The sequence below is a fragment of the Eurytemora carolleeae genome, unplaced genomic scaffold (genome assembly GCF_000591075.1).
Source record: "Eurytemora carolleeae unplaced genomic scaffold, Eaff_2.0 scaffold77, whole genome shotgun sequence".
Lineage (NCBI taxonomy): Eukaryota > Metazoa > Arthropoda > Copepoda > Calanoida > Temoridae > Eurytemora > Eurytemora carolleeae.
This window is the reverse complement of record NW_019396022.1, coordinates 473,614-495,091: the sequence shown is the minus strand read 5'-3', so window position 1 is coordinate 495,091 and position 21,478 is coordinate 473,614. Positions and strand designations below refer to the sequence as shown.

The 21,478-nt window shown below is 31.4% G+C and overlaps 1 protein-coding gene and 1 long non-coding RNA gene across 5 annotated transcripts in view; one reads left to right on the top strand and one right to left on the bottom strand.

Moving 5' to 3' along the window:
- The window catches only part of LOC111698945 (sterol regulatory element-binding protein 1), a 26,503-nt gene extending 8,521 nt beyond the window's left edge, over nucleotides 1-17,982 (bottom strand). The window contains exons 1-20 of one of the 3 annotated variants that reach the window (XM_023469551.1): nucleotides 17,795-17,982; nucleotides 15,337-15,429; nucleotides 14,033-14,064; nucleotides 13,603-13,644; nucleotides 13,285-13,348; nucleotides 12,820-12,876; nucleotides 11,937-12,014; nucleotides 11,296-11,373; nucleotides 10,233-10,326; nucleotides 9,169-9,265; nucleotides 8,300-8,369; nucleotides 6,788-6,885; nucleotides 5,962-6,031; nucleotides 5,265-5,332; nucleotides 3,949-4,050; nucleotides 3,479-3,569; nucleotides 2,356-2,449; nucleotides 1,641-1,782; nucleotides 874-1,017; nucleotides 158-246 (exon numbers count right to left, since the gene is read on the bottom strand). In XM_023469551.1, coding sequence (XP_023325319.1) covers nucleotides 158-246; nucleotides 874-1,017; nucleotides 1,641-1,782; nucleotides 2,356-2,449; nucleotides 3,479-3,569; nucleotides 3,949-4,050; nucleotides 5,265-5,332; nucleotides 5,962-6,031; nucleotides 6,788-6,885; nucleotides 8,300-8,369; nucleotides 9,169-9,265; nucleotides 10,233-10,326; nucleotides 11,296-11,373; nucleotides 11,937-12,014; nucleotides 12,820-12,876; nucleotides 13,285-13,348; nucleotides 13,603-13,644; nucleotides 14,033-14,064; nucleotides 15,337-15,429; nucleotides 17,795-17,831 — 1,640 coding nt within the window. In that variant the 5' untranslated portion in view covers nucleotides 17,832-17,982. Of the gene's footprint in view, nucleotides 1-157; nucleotides 247-873; nucleotides 1,018-1,640; nucleotides 1,783-2,355; nucleotides 2,450-3,478; nucleotides 3,570-3,948; nucleotides 4,051-5,264; nucleotides 5,333-5,961; nucleotides 6,032-6,787; nucleotides 6,886-8,299; nucleotides 8,370-9,168; nucleotides 9,266-10,232; nucleotides 10,327-11,295; nucleotides 11,374-11,936; nucleotides 12,015-12,819; nucleotides 12,877-13,284; nucleotides 13,349-13,602; nucleotides 13,645-14,032; nucleotides 14,065-15,336; nucleotides 15,430-16,018; nucleotides 16,164-17,794 lie in introns of those variants that run through there. The other 2 variants (XM_023469475.1, XM_023469630.1) reach the window with 2 other exon arrangements.
- LOC111699178 (uncharacterized) lies at nucleotides 6,803-21,478 on the top strand. Of its 2 annotated transcripts, XR_002764698.1 has the most exons (3): nucleotides 6,805-6,891; nucleotides 11,105-11,189; nucleotides 21,299-21,478. It is a non-coding gene; the product is annotated as an uncharacterized LOC111699178 (long non-coding RNA). The 2 variants fall into 2 exon arrangements; XR_002764707.1 differs by lacking the exon at nucleotides 11,105-11,189 and having other exon boundaries at nucleotides 6,803-6,891.

The window sequence follows — 21,478 nt, the reverse complement described above, 5'->3', positions numbered from 1 at the left end:
TGTCCAAAAAAAATGAGTTCAGAATATTTGAAATATTCACACAACCTCGCCCCAACCCCCACAAACAACCAATACGAGACGAAATTAATGAGAAAATTTATTTAATCAAAGCACTTTAATCTGCTGAATAAAACTAAATCTGGTTTGGGCACAGTTCCTGCAGTTAGAATATTTAGCTGCATTTACAGCAGTTAAAGCAAGAACTAAACCTTGAATACCAATCCTCTCCTTCCCACACAGATACACCTGAAATATCGAGTCGGTCTTTTTTAACCCCCCAAAAGGTATTATCTTTATTAACAGACAACCCGTCGTTCAATAACATCAGATAACAGATTAAAAGGGAACCATAGTGAGTCAAACATTTTCCTCTATAATGGTGGGACACTAAAAATAACCACTATGCGTGTACTACTAAAAAAACTGTTTAACTGCCAATCTTTTAAATTCTGATCATAAGCTTCATAAACATTAACCTTAATTAAATTAAAAAGCTTTCACCTCTGAATTGTGTAAAAGGGGTATGTAATTTTTAACTTAATTGTTATTACAAACTTATTATCAAACCCACCAACAATTTTTTTTAACATTTTAACATGCTCTAATACTTAAAATCATCTAGAAAAAAGTAGTCTACGTATATAATAATTCTCTTCCCTCATATATATATTTGTTTGTATATATGTTAGCTTTAGCTGGCCAAACGGCTGGACCGAATGGGCTAAACTGTGTTGAGGGAACCCATGGGTGCCCGTGTTTTTTTCAAAAATCTGATTTTTTCTTTAAATATCGAATTTTTTTTACGATATTAAAAAAAAAATTTCCACGGGCAACGCCGGGCATCTCAGCTATTTATAAAATAATTTCAATCACCTGGGTATACAGTTTGTAGATATCCGCTATTTCTGTATTTATCAGTTTATTTTGACCAAGGTTTATTTTTTTAGCCGAGCCAATGTTAATCTGTTTCGCTGGATTCGGTTGATTTAGGCTAAAAATTAGCTGAACTAAACCGATCTGAAAAAGTGTTAAGTGTATTTTATGTATAAATGAGGATAAAAATGTATATATTGATTATCTAATAAACTGATTACTATATGTATCTACTAGCTTGGGAAACCATCATCACCCAGCCCAGGATACTTATAATTACTCCCACCGTTTACCCTTACTTGGTCGATTTTACTGGGAAACTAAATTTTCAAACCACTCAACTTAGAACCACAAAACCAAGTTATTAGAACATTCCCATAGCTATACCGAGTTCCCAATAACATTTAAGGCAAATCGGTCTAGGGGTTCCAGAGCTGTGATCGGACATACAAACAGACAAACAGAGATTACAACTTTTATATAAAGGTGTTTAATCATTTGTAAGCTAAGCTTAAAATTTGGGAAAATACCTTTCTAAAATTTTAAAGTAAGTACTTTATAGGTAAAGCTTTTTCGGTGAATCAAATCTCTATAAAACTTTTAAACAAACTTCTAGAACAGCAATTTTTAAATGCTCCGGTAAGATAAATTCAGAATATATTAAAATGTTAAAATTTTGAAAATTTAATTTTTAATAGTTAAATGGTTTATCACTCAATAGAGTCTAATTTCTTAAAATTGTCTTATTTTGTAAAGAATCGTCTTACTTTGTAAAAGCCTAAAAGCATGCACTGCCAGGCTAAGGAAAAACAGGATTCTAGCCAGCATCTAGGGACAGGTTGACCCAACAAGCTAGCTGCTTCTTCAAGATAGCGCATTGCGTTCAGACCCATTTTGGACTCAATCTCTCTAAATAGTCAGTTTCCAAATACTTTTTATATCTTAATGTTTTCTATCTGAATGTTTTCTTTCTGAATGTTTTCTATCTGAATGTTTTCTATCTGAAATGTATTCTATCTGAATGTTTTCTATCTTGAATATTTTCTATCTGAATGTTTTCTAGGTGGAATAGTTTCCATCTGAAATGTTTTCTATCTGAATGTTTTCTATCTGAAATGTTTTCTATCTGAAAGTTTTCTATCTTGAATATTTTCTATCTAAATGTTTTCTATCTGAATGTTTTCTATCTGAATGTTTTCTATCTTGAATATTTTCTATCTCAACGTTTTCTAACTGGAATAGTTTCCATCTGAAATGTTTTCTATCTTGAATCTTCTCTATTTGCTCGATTTCAATGCAATAATAAGAATTTTCTTTATTTGTAAAAAATTGACTTGATTTCCTTCGACTTCTCTCGTTTTATTAAAAACTGTACGAGTACATGTTATTTTCAGGGGAAAAACAATTGTTTCTCAACCATCATTGATAAGAACAAGGTTTACGGGATTATTGTGAAATATCATTTAAAAAGATTGAAAATACCTTTCTGCTTGTCTCTTGATCTGCCAATATTTTGCCATTTTCTTTGGATTCTCTTCGCAGTAATCATCCGTTCGCACCAAAATTTTGCACAGACCTACAAATTTAAAGTTTTTTACGGGGTCTTTCTTAAACACAGCAGGTGATGTGAAAGCCTCAGTTATGATGATTTCGTTTTTTTTTGACAAAACGTTGTATCAAGGTTGAATCAAATTTTATGCACGTTTTAAGTTTAAATTTTTGATCTAATGGCTTAAACAAAGAGAAAGTGTTTGCTGTAAAAATTTAGTTGTCTGGTATTAAGATAAAGATTTCCAAAGTGTACAAAAAAAATTAGTTCAGAATTGAGGTTCTGGTATCGATAGAAAAAAAACATGATACATGGTGTGTGTTTGTCCCAATAGATCGGAAAAAGTTACAAACAAGATACATGGTTTGTGTTTGTTCCAAACTCAAATATCAACTCCTGTTTTTACCGAGACACCCTGTATTATTGATGTTAAATTGGAATTCCGAAAACCGGTTTAAAATCAAAATGGAGTGTTCCATAGTGTCCGTGTCAAGTTATGTCAAGATTATGTTCAGATAATCACAATTCTTGTATAAACAACATAAATTCCAAATATAAACCAGTAGACGAGTTATACAATATAACATTAAATAACCAGGTAAAAGAAGTAGTATATTTGTATAAAACCATATCATCTCTATTACTTACTAAAAGGAAGAGAATATTAAAGATACAAAGTATAAAAGTATTAAAAAATGTCCTCCATTCTTTTGATGAAATTTCACCGCTCTAATTCTTAGATCTATTTATTGATAGCCTTACTTGGACTATTTGGACAGGTACATTAGAAGTAAATTGCGAATTTATCAATTTCCATCAGTCTGATTTTTATGAAATTTTAGAATTAGATAGAAATTATACATTTTTTCTTTTCTTCACTTCTGATTTTAAGAAGAAAAAAAGGTTCGCGGATTTTCTTTGTGCTACCATGCGAGTATTAAAAATTAAAACAATATTCCAAATATTGCAAAAATTTCATGAAAAAGAATTTTATGAAAAACATGTTATGTCTATCACACGTTTTTTTTTATAAATATATATATATATAACACTAACCTACTAATAGGACGAGTATATTGAAGATGGAAAGTAGGAATGAGGAAGAGAACTCCTTGAACAGCTGGTTAAAGGAGGCTGGGGTATCTGTCTGCAATTAAAACAGGAAATTAATTTTTAAAAAATAATTCTAAGTACCTCTGATATAAGAATGGAAAAATTGAGCAAAAATCAAGAGAAAATGGTTTTAACTGACAAATAATAAAAAATTGTTCACTATTGGGCTTTAAATGAATGAAATAAAACCAGGGCTTTAAATGATTGAAATAAAACCAAAGATTTAAAAATGTCTTTATAGTAAAGAAAAGCAGTGACTGAAATCTTTTATTTTTTGCTTTCAAAATAAATTCACACTAATCGCCATCTTACGATTGGTTTCGGTAATTTTGTGAATTTTAATCCGGAGAACTGTACAGAGTACGGTACTGTAAAAAGAGTTGCACTTAGTGTACTGTACAGTGTACACTTACCTCCAGAATTGTTCTTCCTCCTCCAGCAACAGTGGTGTACAGGGAATCCCGCTCATTAAACAGTACACCAAGGGGGTTAAACAGTACAACAGAGAACAGGAGCTAAATACAACAGTAAATTTATAAGCTAAAATAGTGAAACAGAAAACAGGAGCTAAATGAACATAAAAAAATTAATAAGATTAAACAGAACATAAAATAACAGAATCTAATTACAACAGTTCACTCAAAAGTAAGAGTATACATTTGAAGGTTTCCTTGAAACCAAGGTAATGAGTTATTTAAAATGTAATGGTCCTATTGTTTTAACTCTGAAATCATTGCTGGCTTCACGGCAATTGCTAAAAATACAAGTTTGTGAACTGTTTGCAAAATGCATTAGTTTTTCTAATGATATTGATATTACCAGTTTACATTTATCAGATAACAATCTTATTTAATACCTTTCATCCTTTTAAAGTTAAAGGGGATATTCAACAAAATTTAGACAAACTAAAATGTATATACAGACGAAATAGTAGTTCTCTATCTATGCAAATTACGCAAGTTAACAATTTGGAGAAAAAGAATTTTTTACTTGAAGTTTAAAGATGAAAGATTTAAATTACGAAGCTGTGAATTAACAAGTTGTTACAGATAATGTATTGAAAAAACTAAAAATCTGGTTCTGATAGTTATGCAATGCATGTCATTACTATTGCAGATAGCCATCTTTAAACATTACAGGTGTTTTGGCTACAGACGGAAATCACGTGACCAGTAAACTCCACTGTCATTGGTTGAAGTTCTGGGGACGTAATACGGACTAAATGTAATAATATTTTCAATTATATCTATTAAAAATGCAAAGTAAAAATTTAAAAATTATAATAGATTCTCAGGCTCCAGAAGAATGTAATCGTTTTCTGATTGGTTGCGTATCTGCTGCATATGATCTGATTAAACCTACTACTTTTATACAAAATTGTATATAAATGAATTTTCGTATAATTTTGACACAATTTTATATCAATTTTTTGAGACAGGCACATAAGATAGATGTCTTACATGTACCGTTCAACGTCTGAGATTCTCAGGTTTCATCCTTTACCCCTTTCATTTTTCCATTACAGTCCCTTTCAGAATAAAATTTTTGCAGAATGTAGGAAAGCAAACTTTTAGATGAACAATTTTGAAAAAGGATTAACATCTGAGATTCCATTGGAGTCTCCTAAAAGTCAACAAACATTTAAATGTTTAAAATAAAAAACTAACCTTAGAAAGATGCCCATCCCTGGTCAATGATCAAGACTTATAAATAAATAATAATATATTACCATACATAATCCTAATCTGGATTTATCCATGAGTCTACTTTTCTCAACCATTCCATTCACGGGAGAACCTGAACATAGCATTCATGATTGTTCATAACTTGTTCATTGTTCATTGTTAATTGTTCATGGTTCATCGTTCAAAATTTTATTACAGGATGAAGGAAGGCTACTTGAAAGTCCATAAAGTCCACCTAGGTATTTTTTATTATCAAATAGATAGAAAAGGATTCTGTTTGGATCTTCTAATGGTTTCAGGTTCACAGCTTCAAGTGCATATATATCAACCTCCAACATTTGAGGTATACTATTCAAAGGAAAAATGTCAGTTTTTAAACCAAATATTATATTAGAGTAGATAAATTCTAATTTTTAAGTTCCTTAAATCTTTAATGTTTACATCAAATTTCAAATATTAAATTAAGTTCTAATCTTTTCTGTCCACTCAAACAGCATTTTGTATCAATCTAATAAAATAGTTTTTTTTAATTTTCAGTCTTTGTAGGAAAATTACAGGTGTGGAGAAAAATTAAACATCACTTGCAGGTTCTTTCTCCCTTTAAAAGCTTTAAAATCTGGACATATTGAAGATAAAATATTATTTTTGAGGAGTAAAATGTTTATGAAAAATCACAACCCATAAAAAAAGAACCAACTGATAATAGAAATATAATGATAAAGAATTATAATTAAATTAAACCTGTTTCGTATACATAAGAAGCAGGAGACAAACTTAACTCGTCATTGCAACTGTCCGAATTGTCCAAGCTCTAAAATAAAATTTTATAAAAGTCATTTTATTATCTTCACTTCACAGTGAATGTTACGACACAATGCACCAAAAGGATCCGAGTCCAATAAAATGGCAGTGTAACAACAATTATCCTCTGGTAAAATAAAAATAAAATTTTTAAAAAATTAAACGTTTAAAAAAAGAAAGAAGTTTTTGTTAAAATAAAAGTATTTATTATAATATAAATTACGTATTTCTCAAATAAATGACTTTTGTAGAAGTACAGATCAAATCAGACTGTTTAGAATGTCCTATTATCCACCCCCGACAACCATGTCAAGAATGAAGTGAGGTCTTATAGCTTGAACCGTTTTGAAAGGAAAAATTAAAGAATTGCGTTAAATCCATTATTCATTATAGTCATGTAAGAAAACCAGTCCGTCTCTCTCACTTTGTGTACAAAATAACACGAGCATTTCTATCTGCGCAACCCGACCTTACTAATACAAGGATTTGCACATTAATAACATTTATTGAGTCTAAAGGTATTAGTAGTGCTCGGACCGGTATAGCGGTCAGCGCATTCAAGTCAAAATATATTTACAAGTTCAGAGTATATTACGAGTTATATTTATATTTATTACAGTCATTTTTGTTATTAAAAAGAGAAGACCATTCTGGCCGTTTGGCATTATATACTCTTAATGTGACTAATATTGATGTTGAAATCATTTGTACAGCGGATATCCGATATTATGATGAAACGTTTTAAAAATGTTCGTTGTGAAAATACCTTTGTAGGACTGTATGCTTGGTCGGAGTATGATGGACTGATGGAACCATTGATTTGCTGGTAACCAACTCCTCCTCCTCCTCCTCCACCACCACCTCCTGCAGGTAAACGTCCAATCATTCCATCATCTTTTTATTTATTAAAACACTAACTCCGGAACCTATCTTTGCCTGAAATCAATCCACTCAACTAAGAATTTTTAAGCTCAGAAGAATCTCGTGGTTCCCCAATCAAGGTTTCAGAGGCCGAATTTAAAGAATTTGAACGGCGGCTTAAATTTAAGCCGCGGCTTAAATATTGTTGGTTCCACTTAAAAGTGTATCAAATGTTTCAAGATTTAAGCCGGCGTTTAATTTAAACCGGGTTTTGGCGGATTTAAGCCGCGGCTCAAATTCGTAAAATTCGGCCTCAGGTAAATCGGTTAAAGGATTGAGTAATGATCGGACATACAAACCAGAAGACAGACAAACAGAGATTTCTACTTTTTATATATTTTCCAGGATTCGGATCCAGCTGATCAATATATCTTCAAGTTTTAATAATTTCTTCTTTATCAATTTTCCAAATTTTTTTCTTATTTTCGCTTTTCTAAGTAGAAACTTTATGTACCATTACTGGACTAGGAAGATAAATAATATTTCAAAAGATGACAGATGTTAGTGTTTGAGAGAAATAAGTTTTAGTTGTTATTCAGCCACTTGGATCAGGATATTTTTGCGGTTTGGGATACTTTGCATAAACAAAGGACAAAATCATTTCACTTGAGAATAAGACAAAAATTATTTTTCTTTGAAAAAAATAATCACTACTTTAGCTAGTAAGCAATAGTTCTTTCTGTTTGCAAAAAAAAGATCAAGTAAATGCACCCTATTGAATAATTAGATATAATTATATATCAGATATTGAAAATTTTCGAAAAACACGTGATATAGCTTATGACGTAAATCTAATTTATAAAAAAATATATCAGTTTATCCCTAAACGCCAATTTTTAAATAAAAGTAATCTTGATATTTATCATAACTCTTACTAAAATTTCACAGGAAAATATGAACAAAATGTTTTAAACAATTGTTAAATATAGTATTTCCTACAAACACCAATATCTTAAAACATTTCTGTGGGTTTCTAGAAAGTCCTAGGGCGCCATTTTTTCAGTTTGAAAGAGAAGAGAGGTGATTGATAATTGCTATAAAACTTCATTATATCCAGACCCAACCATAAACTGATTAAAGCGAATAAAGTTCTTAAGCTCTATCAAGAAGGACCCGAAACAAAAACGCGGCAATTTCAGATTTCCAATCACGTCAATCAAAATTGACAGGAAAATTTCGTTATGAATTTTTAGATTTAAAAAAAAAATTATAAGAAATTAACTTTATTTTGAACTTTCTGAAAACAATGTACAAGCGTAAAAGTATTCTAGAAAACCTATTTAATAAAGAAAAATTATTTTAAATTATTCTATACTTAATAAATCCTTTACCAATGACTAGTAATCAGTAATCAAACCTGTAAATGATTGGCAGCCCATTCTCTTCCGTAGTCCGTTGTTCTCTTGTTTCAATTTCATGTTTTGATTCTAAACAGAAAACAATTTAATATTTGGATTCTAAACAGAAAACAGTTTTAATTTAATATTTTGATTCTAAATAGAAAACAGAGTTTGAATTTGATATTTTGATTCTAAACAGAAAACAGCTTTTTAATTTAATATTTTGATTCAAAACAGAAAACAGAGTTTTAATTTAATATTTTGATTCTAAACAGAAAACAGTGTTTTAATTTAATATTTTGATTCAAAACAGAAAACAGACTTAAAATTTAATATTTTGATTCTAAACAGAAAACAGACTTTTAATTTAATATTTTGATTCTAAACAGAAAACGGAGTTTTAATTTAATATTTTGATTCTGAACAGAAAACGGAGTTTTAATTGAATAATTAAATTATTAACAGAAAACAAAAAAATTTTGAAACATGATAATTACAATTAACCTTGGCAGAGCTGGAACCCAGCACTGCCAAGGTTACTAAAAGTTACTCCCGCCGTTTACCCGCACTTAAACTATTTTACCAGGAAACTAAATTTCCGCTATTAAAGTCAAACCACTCAACTTAAAATGTTTAAAGAACATTCCCCTGGGTCTCCTGCGTTACACAATCAAAATGTGAGGCAAATCGGTCCTGGATTTTAATCGGAAAAACAAACAGAGATTATAACTTTATAATTATAGATTTCAAGTTCGGCAAGGCACGTCGTTTAAAAAAAATTGTGTGGGTGTTAAATTTTTTTTTTATTTGGAAGCAATGTTTTTCAGTCGTTTTGAATTTAATCAGATCCTAACCAATCAAAAATCAAATTTATATAAAAGTATACCTGTAAATATTTGATGTACTCTATGGCTTTCCGGAGAATTGCGGATTTGTTAAGTTTAGCTCCCTCCCCCGCTACTATATCCTTCAGTTCTGTAATTCTAAACAATATATAAAAATTAACAAATCTTGAATTGATTAAGAGAAAAAATGATAGAAATCTGATTAAAGGGACTGTACACGTAATTTCAAGTGATTCTTTATTTATTATGTGAAATTTCCCGACTAATAACTTACCTTTAATAACTTTTTATGCCAAAGATTGAATAAGATGCCCTTATTTTTCTCTTTGAAAATTGATTTTTTCCAATTGTGATTTCTCAATAAAAGTGACTTTCAAATTTCTGCTACAAAACATTTTTCAAGTAAAAGCGGGACGATAAATTTTGACATTATTTATTAGATAAATGTATAAATGTATAATGAGTACAGTTGTAAATCAGGTATGTCATTGTCCCTCTTTAAATTACGATAGTCTCATAAAACTCATAAAAGAACCTTCAAGCAGTTCACTGAACATGAATGATTGCTGATAGCAAAATAAAGAAATGGGGGGGGGGGGGTTAACTTTTTAATCTTAATTAAAGGCGGTGTTGAAGAAAAAATAAAAGTTATTCATGAAAATTTGATAACTAATTCAATTCAAATTTGATTCGAGTGGTGATAAACCCAATTTAAGCCAAGCTTTGTCTGGAAACCAAGTTTTCTAAAATGGCCGATCTATTAAATTAGACTTTTCAAACCAAGAAAGAACATTTGCGTGGTTTATGTTGCAGACTTCCTCAATCAAAATTGAAGAATTTTGTAAAAGGGTTTAATGAATTTAGATCGGACAGACAGAGAGTATACAAAATACTTCTATATATATAAAGTAGTTATCTCTGTTTGTCTGTTTGCTCAGATGTCCGATCATAACTTTTGAACCCCTTAATATATTTGATTGGGAAATTTGCGAAACCACGGAAATGCTCTTAGCTTGGTTTGAAAATTCAATGTTAAGTGGGTTGCTTTTATAGAGACAATATAGTTCCCAGGCAATGCTGGGGTTCAAGGCTAATTTATGCTTACTTTTCATTAATAGATGATCTGTATCGCTTCTCTATAATATTGTGACCAGATTTTCGAACCGTTCTTGGTTGGTTTATCCCAGGGGTTATACTAACTATAATAATAATATAATTAATAATAGATAGAGATGTTAGGTACTTTCCCAAGGGTATTTTCCCAAATGCCAACTTCACAAATGTACAATTTCCCAAGCCGCAGCGCTCGGCCCCCATTGCCTGTTGGAAAATTGCACATATGGGAACTTGTCACTTAGGATTGTCACTTGGGAAAATGCCTTTGGTATAGTAACACCATAAATATTAATTATATTTTCATAATAAATAAATCAATATATAAGGATTATTACTCTAATTAGTAATTAGTATTTATAATTATATCATAATTTGAAGAATATATTATTGTGGATAGGACCAGCAGACCATTAGACCTTTCAACAATTGGGACAATTAGCCATTAAACCAATGAGGACGGAAGATATAATTTTAATAACTCTCCGTTCATAGGGTGGCATGTACGATTTACATCAGTATCCTTGAAAAGTTTCGAGTGAGTCAGAACGGATAAGAAATGCCTCTATTAATTGATTATTTTCAGTTTTGGTTTCTGTACAGTTAGGCTTTAAGGGTGCTTCGCGCCCATCTTCTATTTGAACTTTTAATTGTGGCTTTATCTGTGAGCATCTTCTCTTTGTACAGTATAAAACAAAAACAAAAAAGGTTTGCGGATTTCATTATATTTTTTCGCGCATTTTCAAGATTTTCGTGATGTCCCACAAAAAAATTGGGCCCGATCGGTTCAGCCGTTTTGACGTTTATTAGATGCAAACAAACAGACATACAAAAAAAAGACAGACAAGCCATTTTTATATTTAGATGATTTGCTGAAAAAAGAAACAATAGAGAAAATTGTTAGATTTGAACAGACTAAGCTAGGTCTAAAGGTACAATTATAAATCAGGTATGTTTCTCTTTTAATAAAGGGCTGGTTAAAATTATAACAATTGTTCTTTAAGCATAATAAACTATTTCTAAAAATTAACGAATTTGTTAAACATTATTCTTACATTGTATCGGATTCTGCTGAGAAGCATCCTGAGGTCGTTGAAGCAAATTTTTCAAACTAAAATCTGACGAATCCAATTCTAAAAAAATGAATAAAATTAAAAATCTGCACAATACTTGACTAAAAATCTAGAACATATCAGCAGTGTAATTAGTATACTCGGAGTAGGTTTACCTGTCAGCAGTATAATTGGTATACCCGGAATAAGTTTACCTGTCAGCAGTATAATTGGTATACCCGGAGTAAGTTTACCTGTCAGCAGTAAAATTGGTATACCCGGAATAAGCTTACCTGTCAGCAGTGTAATCAGTATACTCGGAGTAAGTTTACCTGTCAGCAGTAAAATTGGTATACCCGGAATAGGTTTACCTGTCAGCAGTAAAATTGGTATACCCGGAGTAAGTTTACCTGTCAGCAGTAAAATTGGTATACCCGGAATAAGTTTACCTGTCAGCAGTGTAATTAGTATACTCGGAGTAAGTTTACCTGTCAGCAGTATAATTGGTATACCCGGAATAGGTTTACCTGTCAGCAGTATAATTGGTATACCCGGAGTAATTTAACCTATCAGCATTTTAATTAGTATACCCGGAGTAAGTTTACCTGTCAGCAGTATAATAAGTATACCCGGAGTAAGTTTACCTGTCAGCAGTGTAATTGGTATACCCGGAGTAAGAACTGGACCGTGGCTTGTGTTAACCAAGGTATGAATGGTTTGTCCTAAAAAAATAATTTTAGGGAAAGAATTGTTTCTCTCGGCGTCATCTTTGTTCATGTTACGCTCATTAAACAAGCTTTACAAGTTTTGGAATTCAAAACAATATTACCAAATTCGTACAAACATTCATATCATTTTCGACTGTCTATAGACAAAAAAAATTCTTTTTTAACTTTCGTCCTTGTTCTTGTTCTCATTTATTAAATTCAGTAGATTGTGTTTGAACTATGTACTGTGCATAACTATACAAAAGAAGCTGAAGTTAAATCTCGGCTACACTATTTATTATACCAAGAGTAACGACCTTAAATTATATCTTGGCTATACTATTAATAATACCAAAGTAACTCTTAAATTAACTAAACGGGGTATTTCGCAGAATTAACTCTGGGCGGTGCGTAGAGGCGTATACAGAGATTTTTTCGATGGGGTGAGTGGGAGTGGGGTCTTAATGACTGGTTCATGACATATTGAAAAATTAACACTAGACACCTCCCCGCCCCTTTATTAGTTAATTCACTTAATAAAAGGAAGGTTTGCTCACAAACAACAATATTTTTTTTAGTTTTCTTATCGCTAGATTTTACTTTTTAACATTTAGGAAACAAATTTAAACTTTTTGGGGAAGGTTTTTTAAACGCTTTGTTTTAAAGCCACCCTACCGCCTCCTGTCCTACCGATGCTTGTGGCAAATGCAAATGTGTCGGGGAAAAAAATTAAAAATAAACTAGAAACGAACCTTCAAAATTCCTGAAAACTCTTTTATTTGAAAATCCCAATAAGATCGCAATAAAAAATGGAACTAACCTGGTTGAGCATTTGCGTAGATAGTTCCATTTGTAGCCTTACTCTTTGCCGCAACATCTACCATAGTATTTTATTTATTCTTTTCTTATCTAATTCTATCCAATTTAAGTTTTTACAAAAAATTTAAATTATTTTTTTTTTCTTTCCTGACCCTAATACCCTTCTTCTTATTTGTACAGTGACAAAGATTGATATGCAGTTTTTAAATTATTTGATAACAGAGAAAATAATTCAAACCAACTTTTAATCTAATAATTAATCATATTCTATTCGACCCAAAATATTATCTAACATGTTTTAGATTTAACAAAATTATTAATTGTAAAAAATCAGTAAAGAGACTCTTGACGGCGTTTCAAGGGTTTCCTTGAAATTTCGTCGACAAACCCTTTAATTTTTAAATAAAATTGAACTGCATTTTTTGATCAATAAAGGACTAATAATTCTAAGTTTGTATTTGTTTACTTGTTCTGTTTTGTGAAACTGATTTGTTTAGGTTTCCTGTCTGTACAATAACACTGGACCGTCCCTAGAACAAATTCAAAATATTAAACTTTATTTTAATAATTTTATTGTTTATTTTAAATACGAACAAGAACATTCCCTTGGTTTTACCAAGGTCCCCAATCAAAATTTGAGGCAAATCGGTCAATGGGTTAATGAATTATGATCGAAAATAAAAACAAACCTAGATAACTACAACAATCTATATAAAAGAAAAAAAGATATGAATTTTCTTTCTTTCTGTGAGCTTGATATTTTACAATCTCGGGGGTATCTGACCTGCTGAACTGTTGTTGAAGATCCCTCTCTGACAGGTTCATCCTGAATACATGCTTGTATTGGATCAAGGTCAGATCAGGTCAGATCAGGTCAGATCAGGTCAGATCAGGTCAGATCAGGTCAGGTCAAATCAGGTCAGATCAGGGCAGATAAGGTCAGATCAGGTCAGATTAGATCGGGTCGGGTCAGATTAGGTTAGATCAGGTAAGATCAGGTGAAATCAGGTGAGATCAGGTCAAATCATTTCGGATAAGGTCAGATCAGGTCAGATCAGATCGGGTCGGGTCGGGTTGGGTCAGGTCAGGTCAGGTCAGTTTAAATCAGTTCTCGTAAGATCAGATCTGAAATTAGTCTCCAGTATGATGTGGATAGGTCGGATTGGATTTGGGTATAATTCAAGTCATAATAAAGACTTTAAAAAATAGATTACCGTGTTTATGAAGTCCTGGAAGTTAATGCTATCTGAAATAAAGAACGGTTAATGATAATTCATTAATATTATTAGTGAAAGCTGAAACTTGCATTTCTAAAATAAACCCTTCATAAAAAAACTAATTATCCTGGTATAAACCACTTATTATTCTGGTATTTATAAACATTACCCTGGTATAAACCACTATAATTACCCTGGTATAAACCACTAATTACCCTGGTATAAACCACTAATTACCCTGGTGTAAAGCACTAATTACCCTGGTATAAACCACTAATTACCAGGGTACAAACTAATAATTACCCTGGTATAAATCACTAATTACCCTGGTATAAACCACTAATTACCCTGGTATAAAGCACTAATTACCCTGGTATAAACCACTAATTACCAGGGTATAAACCACTAATTACCAGGGTATAAACCACTTATTATTCTGGTATTTATTAACATCTAATTACGCTAGAACAAATCACTAATTACTCTAGAATAAATCACTAATTACCCTAGTATAAATCACTAATTATCCTAGTATAAATCAGTATTTACCAGGGTATAAACCACTAATTACCCTGGTATAAACCACTTATTATTCTGGTATTTATAAACATCTAATTACCCTAGAACAAATCACTAATTACCCTAGAAAAAATCACTAATTACCATAGTATAAATCACTAATTATCCTAGTATAAATCCCTATTTACCTTGCTAAAAACCACTAATTATCCTAGTATAAACCACTAATTACCATAGTATAAATCACTAATTACCCTAGAATACATCACTTATTGCCCTAGTATAAATCACTAATTATCCTAGTATAAATCACTGATTACCCTAGTATAAATCACTAATTATCCTAGTATAAATCACTAATTACCCTAGAATAAATCACTAATTATCCTAGTATAAATCACTAATTATCCTAGTATAAATCACTAATTACCCTAGAATAAATCACTAATTATCCTAGTATAAATTACTAATTACCCTAGAATAAATCACTAATTATCCTAGTATAAATTACTAATTACCCTGGAATAAATCACTAATTATCCTAGTATAAATCACTTATTACCCTAGAGTAAATCACTAATTACCCTATAATAAATCATTAATTATCCTAGGATAAATTACTAATTACCCTAGAATAAATCACTAATTATCCTAGTATAAATTACTAATTACCCTAGAATAAATCACTAATTATCATAGTATAAATTACTAATTACCATAGAATAAATCACTAATTATCTTAGTATAAATTACTAATTACCCTGCTATAAAGCACTTATTACCCTGGTATGTTGATATATCGAAGTCTACGTCTTCAAGTGCTGAGAGAATTAATTCTTCATTTACCAAATCCTTCTCATAGCTCTTCAGCAGATCTGAACAATACAAACTTAGTAATGTACAAATTCTTTCATGGCAAAATATATTTCCGTACTGTTGTACAATATACATTGTACATAACAACTTTGTAAATTTATTTTGATTTATACATCTGTCTTCAACCCTCTCCCCCCACAAAAAAAAACCCCACCACCCCATTTTCCAATTGTTAGCAAGGCCTTAAAAAACTTTTAGGATGAATTTCTTGAAGCATTATCAATCTATTGGATACGTCGCACATAAAAACAATTTTTTATTATAGTAAGAACACATACTAAAAGGGGAAATATAAAAAATAAAACACTTCCTGCATTAAATAAGTAGACACACACGTATACAATAAAAACGCTATAACCACCAGTAGGGGACATTTCAAACATCTAATTAAACAATACCAAAGAAATCTATATTTTCTGCTTTTATAGTTAGAATTAAATCCTATGATATGCTCTGTTATGTTAATAAAACTACTGCACCCTGTACTAATATTATTGAATGTCATTTATTTAATCAATTCAATTATGCATTGTCATTACAAAAATAATTAATTTTCGTACAATGTGCTAAAAACGAATGTTTCGAGACCTGATATATCCATTTTGGATGGTTTAGATACTTCGTGTTCTGTACATAACAGTAGGTTAACAAGAATTGTATATAAATATTTAATAACTGAAGTGTCTGAAGCTAAGACCGGAATCACTACTAGGTGTCGCTTTAAGTGCGTATTATAACTAACTGACTCAGGGTGACCAACTCTAAATATGAAAGATCCCCTAAAACACCAAGAAAATCATCTTCATCCCCTGAATGAAAATTGAAAATTCCCAAAAATTCCCCAAATTTGCACCAATTTCTAAGCAAGAACTAATCAATTCAAGCAATTATAATTACCATAAAAAAAACATTTTTTTTGTAAAAATAGGGATAATTGGTAATTTTTAGCACGGCCCGCTTATATGTATGCTTCTATCTACCGATCTATACTATTTTTGGCTAGTGTACATGTAACTTTGTCGGTGGGCTACGCAGCTGTTATAATATGAGAAATTTGTTTAAAACTCAAAATATTAAATATCAGCAAGGTTGTTTAAATCTTTAGTATCTCCAACAATTTTTATAATACAAAGAAGGAGGCTAAATCTTATCAAGTTTTAAAGACTTACAATGTTTTTCTTTACTCCTTTGACATCTATTAACTTTACGAAAACCAAAGACAAATTGCAAGTTCCAGGGTCCAATGTCTAACGTACTGCATAACACCCCAGCGAAAAAATTACATCAAACCTTGACTATGATATATCCATCTATTATATATCCATGATTTTTAAACTTAAATAACATATATTTTTAGTATTAATTGGTTGAATTGAAAAATAGTCTCTTTCTCAACTTAGTTTAAAATTTAAAAACAGCTTTTTTTATGATCCTTTGAACACCTTTTTTCCCAGTTTTTGATTTTTTAATTTTCTGCTCATTTATACACTTTGACACTGATAAGGTCAATGTTGATAATAACATTTATTGATTTTTCCCCAAATTTTCCAAATTTAATCATCTGGTGAATTAAAAAAACTAAAATTGAAACTGTCAAAAATTCATAGTTATGAGCTGGAATAGTGTATAATAGTCAACTTAGTCAAGTGACCCGGAAAAGATAATAGGATATGTTTATACTCGCATTATCAAAAATTGTTATTTTATTTTTATTTTTATTTGTCCAAACGTCACAGGAATATTATTTGTTTGGTGCTATATTTCTAAATTGATCGTAAGTTGACTTTTATCGAGAAAACTTTGTTTACAGGCAAAGCTGGGTTCCCAAGCTAGAATATATTTAATCCCATGTCATATTGGACGCCTAATACATACAGAATTTACTTATAAAACCATGCATTTTCTGCAGACAAATTGTTAATTGGACTTCTTCATTTTTCTAGATAATAGACGATTCAATCTTCTTTAATTTTCTGCTTAGCAAAAATCCCAATTTAGAACTATGCACAATCCGATATAATATGGGACGTGTACCACAACTCTCATAAAATCATAACCCTCCTAAACCAGTTGGCAACCCTGGTACTGGTAGTCTAAACCAAGAAAGAAAATAAATGGTTGAACCCAAACAGAGCGCTGCGCTTGTCCATTCGTACTCAATAATATAGGAGAGTACATGGACAGGAGTTAACATTCTTTACTTAATACCTGTATACCCTTTCAAACTATTAATAGTCACTCTAAATAGTCCAAAATTATATATTTCTTGATTGGAAAATTTTTAAACACAAACAAATGATACAAGTTTTTGAATATAAAAAAGTTAAAAAGCACGCTATTGACATCATATTTATAACAATTTACCTTCGAACCCTGAGTCCGGTATGGGTATATCCTCCATATTGTTCCCTCACTGTGGGACTGCTAACTTTAAAACGTCGGCATTTTTATTTCATCAGAATTGATAAGGATTTTTGTTCGGTGTAACTTGTCGGACTAGACTAGTTGGACAGTAAGAGAACTGCTGTTTGCAGACAGCGAGAGCTCTGACCAATAGGAGCACAGGATCTTAATTCAGTCAATCAGAGACGAGAGTTTAGAAAGGAAGAAAGCTAGTGAAAATATGGTGATAATAAATGTCGTTTTTGTGTAAGTGTTATTTCAAAGTATCAGTATTATGTACAGGGTGTCCCACCGTCCCACGAAACATAACAGTTGGCAAATAGTTTTGAATGTCGTCTTCCATACACTGTATTAGATGTTAAAGGCTGTTTGAGTTTATTTCGTTTGAAAAATCGTTTGCTCAAGTATATTTTACTTTGAAATTAATTGTACTATAATGACTCCTTATATATAATAATTTTATTATTTTTATTTTTATTATTAAACAATTATATTCAAATTATGGAAGAAGACATTCTAAACTATTTACCAACTGTCATGTTTCGTGGGACACCCTGTATTATAAACCCATAATTCTGAAAATTTAGTTTAGAAAAAAATTCTGTTATATCTGTAAACGAATTAAATATAAATTAATATTTAGAGTTACGTATGTAATATATTAATTTAGAGACGTATTTAGCTTGGTATCTATAACACAGCGATACAAAGGTTCCAAGCTCATGGGGCGTACGAGAGCATTTTTATGGGGGTACAAGTTGCGCAAAAAAAAGTTTTGTGCCTCCCCCCCTCCTTAAAAATACCATTTTTGGAAAAATATTGATGCATTTTTTAACAATGTAAACTATTCGATCATACAGTTCCATATTACAAGTGTTAATGTATCATTTATGTAATTTTCTTAAGTGCAGACTCATTAGACTGGGNCCCCCCCCCCTCGTACACCCATATGAAGGCTCTATCTCAAAAATCAGCATTTTGTTAATCACACTCTCTTTAAACTAAAGCTAAAAAAATGCTTTATGTTTCTAATATGTGCACATGATGTCTAGAACTTCAAAAAGTAAAGGCAGCTGCAATTGCTATCAGCAGAGGTAAAATAAAAGGTGAAACTATAAAGTCGAACCGATCTCGAAAATTCATGCATATTTTCATAGCTGTCTGGTTTTACTGTATTTACTGGTTAAATTTGTTGGGGGGGGGGGCACCAAGTTGATACATTGTGAACGAAGTGGTGGTTGCAAGGGGGAAATGCATCCTTAGAAAAGAAAATATTATAAGAATTATTTGAGGGTCAGATTGGAGCGTTGCTATGAAAAATCAACAAATCACTGTCAGTGGCTCAATGGGCCACTTTTGTAAGAAAAATTGTCTTCAAAATAGGTATACAGGAGGCGTACATTTAGCTGAACAAATTCATTACAGGGTGCTTCGCGCCCATTCTGTCTGAAAAATCATAAATATACATTTCGTATCTCGACTCTGTAACTCCTGTAACCGTCGCAACGCTCGGCCCAGAAAGTGTCTTAACAGCTAACCTAACCTTAAATATACTAATTTTGTTGAAAATTGTTAAAATTGAAGGCCTGTCCTGGCCGCAGCGCTCGGCCCCCTAGCCTGTCATAGCCGCAGCGCTCGGCCCAGTAATAGTCCTAACCTAACCTAACCCTGAAAAAATAGAAAATAAATATTTTTTTGTTGAAAATAGTTGAAATCTAGAGGTCATGTACAAAATTGATCGNCACCAAGTTGATACATTGTGAACGAAGTGGTGGTTGCAGGGGGGAAATGCATCCTTAGAAAAGAAAATATTTATAATTTTGTTAATAAAACTAATTGTTTAGATTGATTTTGAATTTTTAATCTGATTTTTTCTAGAAGTAGGGAATTTTCATGATTTAAAAAAAAAATTCGATCTATAACTTAAATTTTATCTTATCGGTACTCGATAGACGTAGTATATGAAATTTTGGCAATCAAACGTTTTTCGATACTACTGTATGGTATAAATAGTGTTTTAGGAATGGGGCGGAAATCTATAAATATCCCTGATACTTTTTTAAACAATGGTCTATGTTCTTTCACGGACAGCTGAAGGTTTCAGTACGTTTTTCTCTAGTATTATAGGTCCTCAACTATTCTCAACTAGCAAAGAATATCCCAAACTCAACGAAAAAATTCCCTGATTAGCTCTCAGAAAAAAGTGATCAAAACTTTGTTTTTGCAAATATGACCCTGATATTATAAATGATGCTCTTAGCAAATCAAAAAATAAAAACAGCTCTGGTCCAGCTAACATTTCTACAAGCCTATTAAAGTCGATAATGTCAATTATATCATGGGTTCTATCTGCCATTTATTTAATATGTGGTTTACAACTGGTTATATTCCAACCATCCTTAGAACTGCTAAAATCGTTCCAGTCTTCAAGACTAGAATCTGATAATTGTAATTTGTAGAATATGGAATTGCAGCCTGGGGGAGAAATAAAAGTCCTGAAAGGAAAAAAATTAGCTTGCTCCAAAAACGTGCAAATAGTTAGAATTATTGATAATGCAAAAACAGCTTCACATACTGATCCTTTTTTCTTAAAGTATAAAATCCTTAAGTTAAATGATTTGAATGAATTTAATCAAGCAATATTTATGTATAAATACACGAAAAACCTTCTTCCCTATATGGCATACACTTTTAAAAAACTCGGAAATTTTGAAAGATCTCTTAACTATCAAATTGACATTCTGAATACAGCTCATTAGAATATCTTTCCTTTCATGCACGATAGGAAATAACGTGCCACTTAATTTTAAAAGAAGTGCCTCGTTAGGAATATTTAAAAAAGGTTTATTTTAAATGTTATCTGACGCCTACACCTCAAAGTGCAATTTCTTGTTATTCTTGCAAAAAATGATTATAGAACTTTGTAGATTTTTGTACATGCGTAATTTGATTCTGTTATACGTACTAAACTTAAAAACTGAAAAATCAATTATTATGTTATTCTTCACCTCGGTCTCTCTAAATTTAACTAGTAATCCCTGACTTATTGTAAACTTTCAAAACCTAGTAAAATTCATCATATTGTAAACATTTTAATATTATGTAGGTGGGGATAATAACCAAAACAGCAAATAGCTAATCTCCACCCAAATGCTGTAATACATACATATAATAAACAATTGGAAACCACTGTTTAAACTAGTTTGATTAAGATATTGTTTGATGTAAGGGGGGGGGGGGCGGTACCCACCATGGGCCTCCAGAAACACTGGGTGACCCCCCGGCCCCCCCCCCCCTCCTTTGTTACGGCCCTGTATTATAGATAGATCCTAAGAAAGATATATAATAATTATGATATCATTTTATGATATAATTGAATGATATTCAGACATGAGAGTCCGGATCTAATTTCAGACGATTAGACGTACGATTTTCCTCCAGTAAGCTTATAGGTATACTTTTTAGATGTATAGCTGACGAACCATATTAAACTTTTGCCGCCGCAGAGAGGATCTTGCTAGTTGTCATGGTTAAAGAGAGAAGTATTCATCTTTACTCTATAAAGACGAGGGTACCAGCGCTAAATTTTAGATATCTGAGGTCAGCCTGGAGCTATAACCATGTTTAAAACTTAATGGTTTAAAG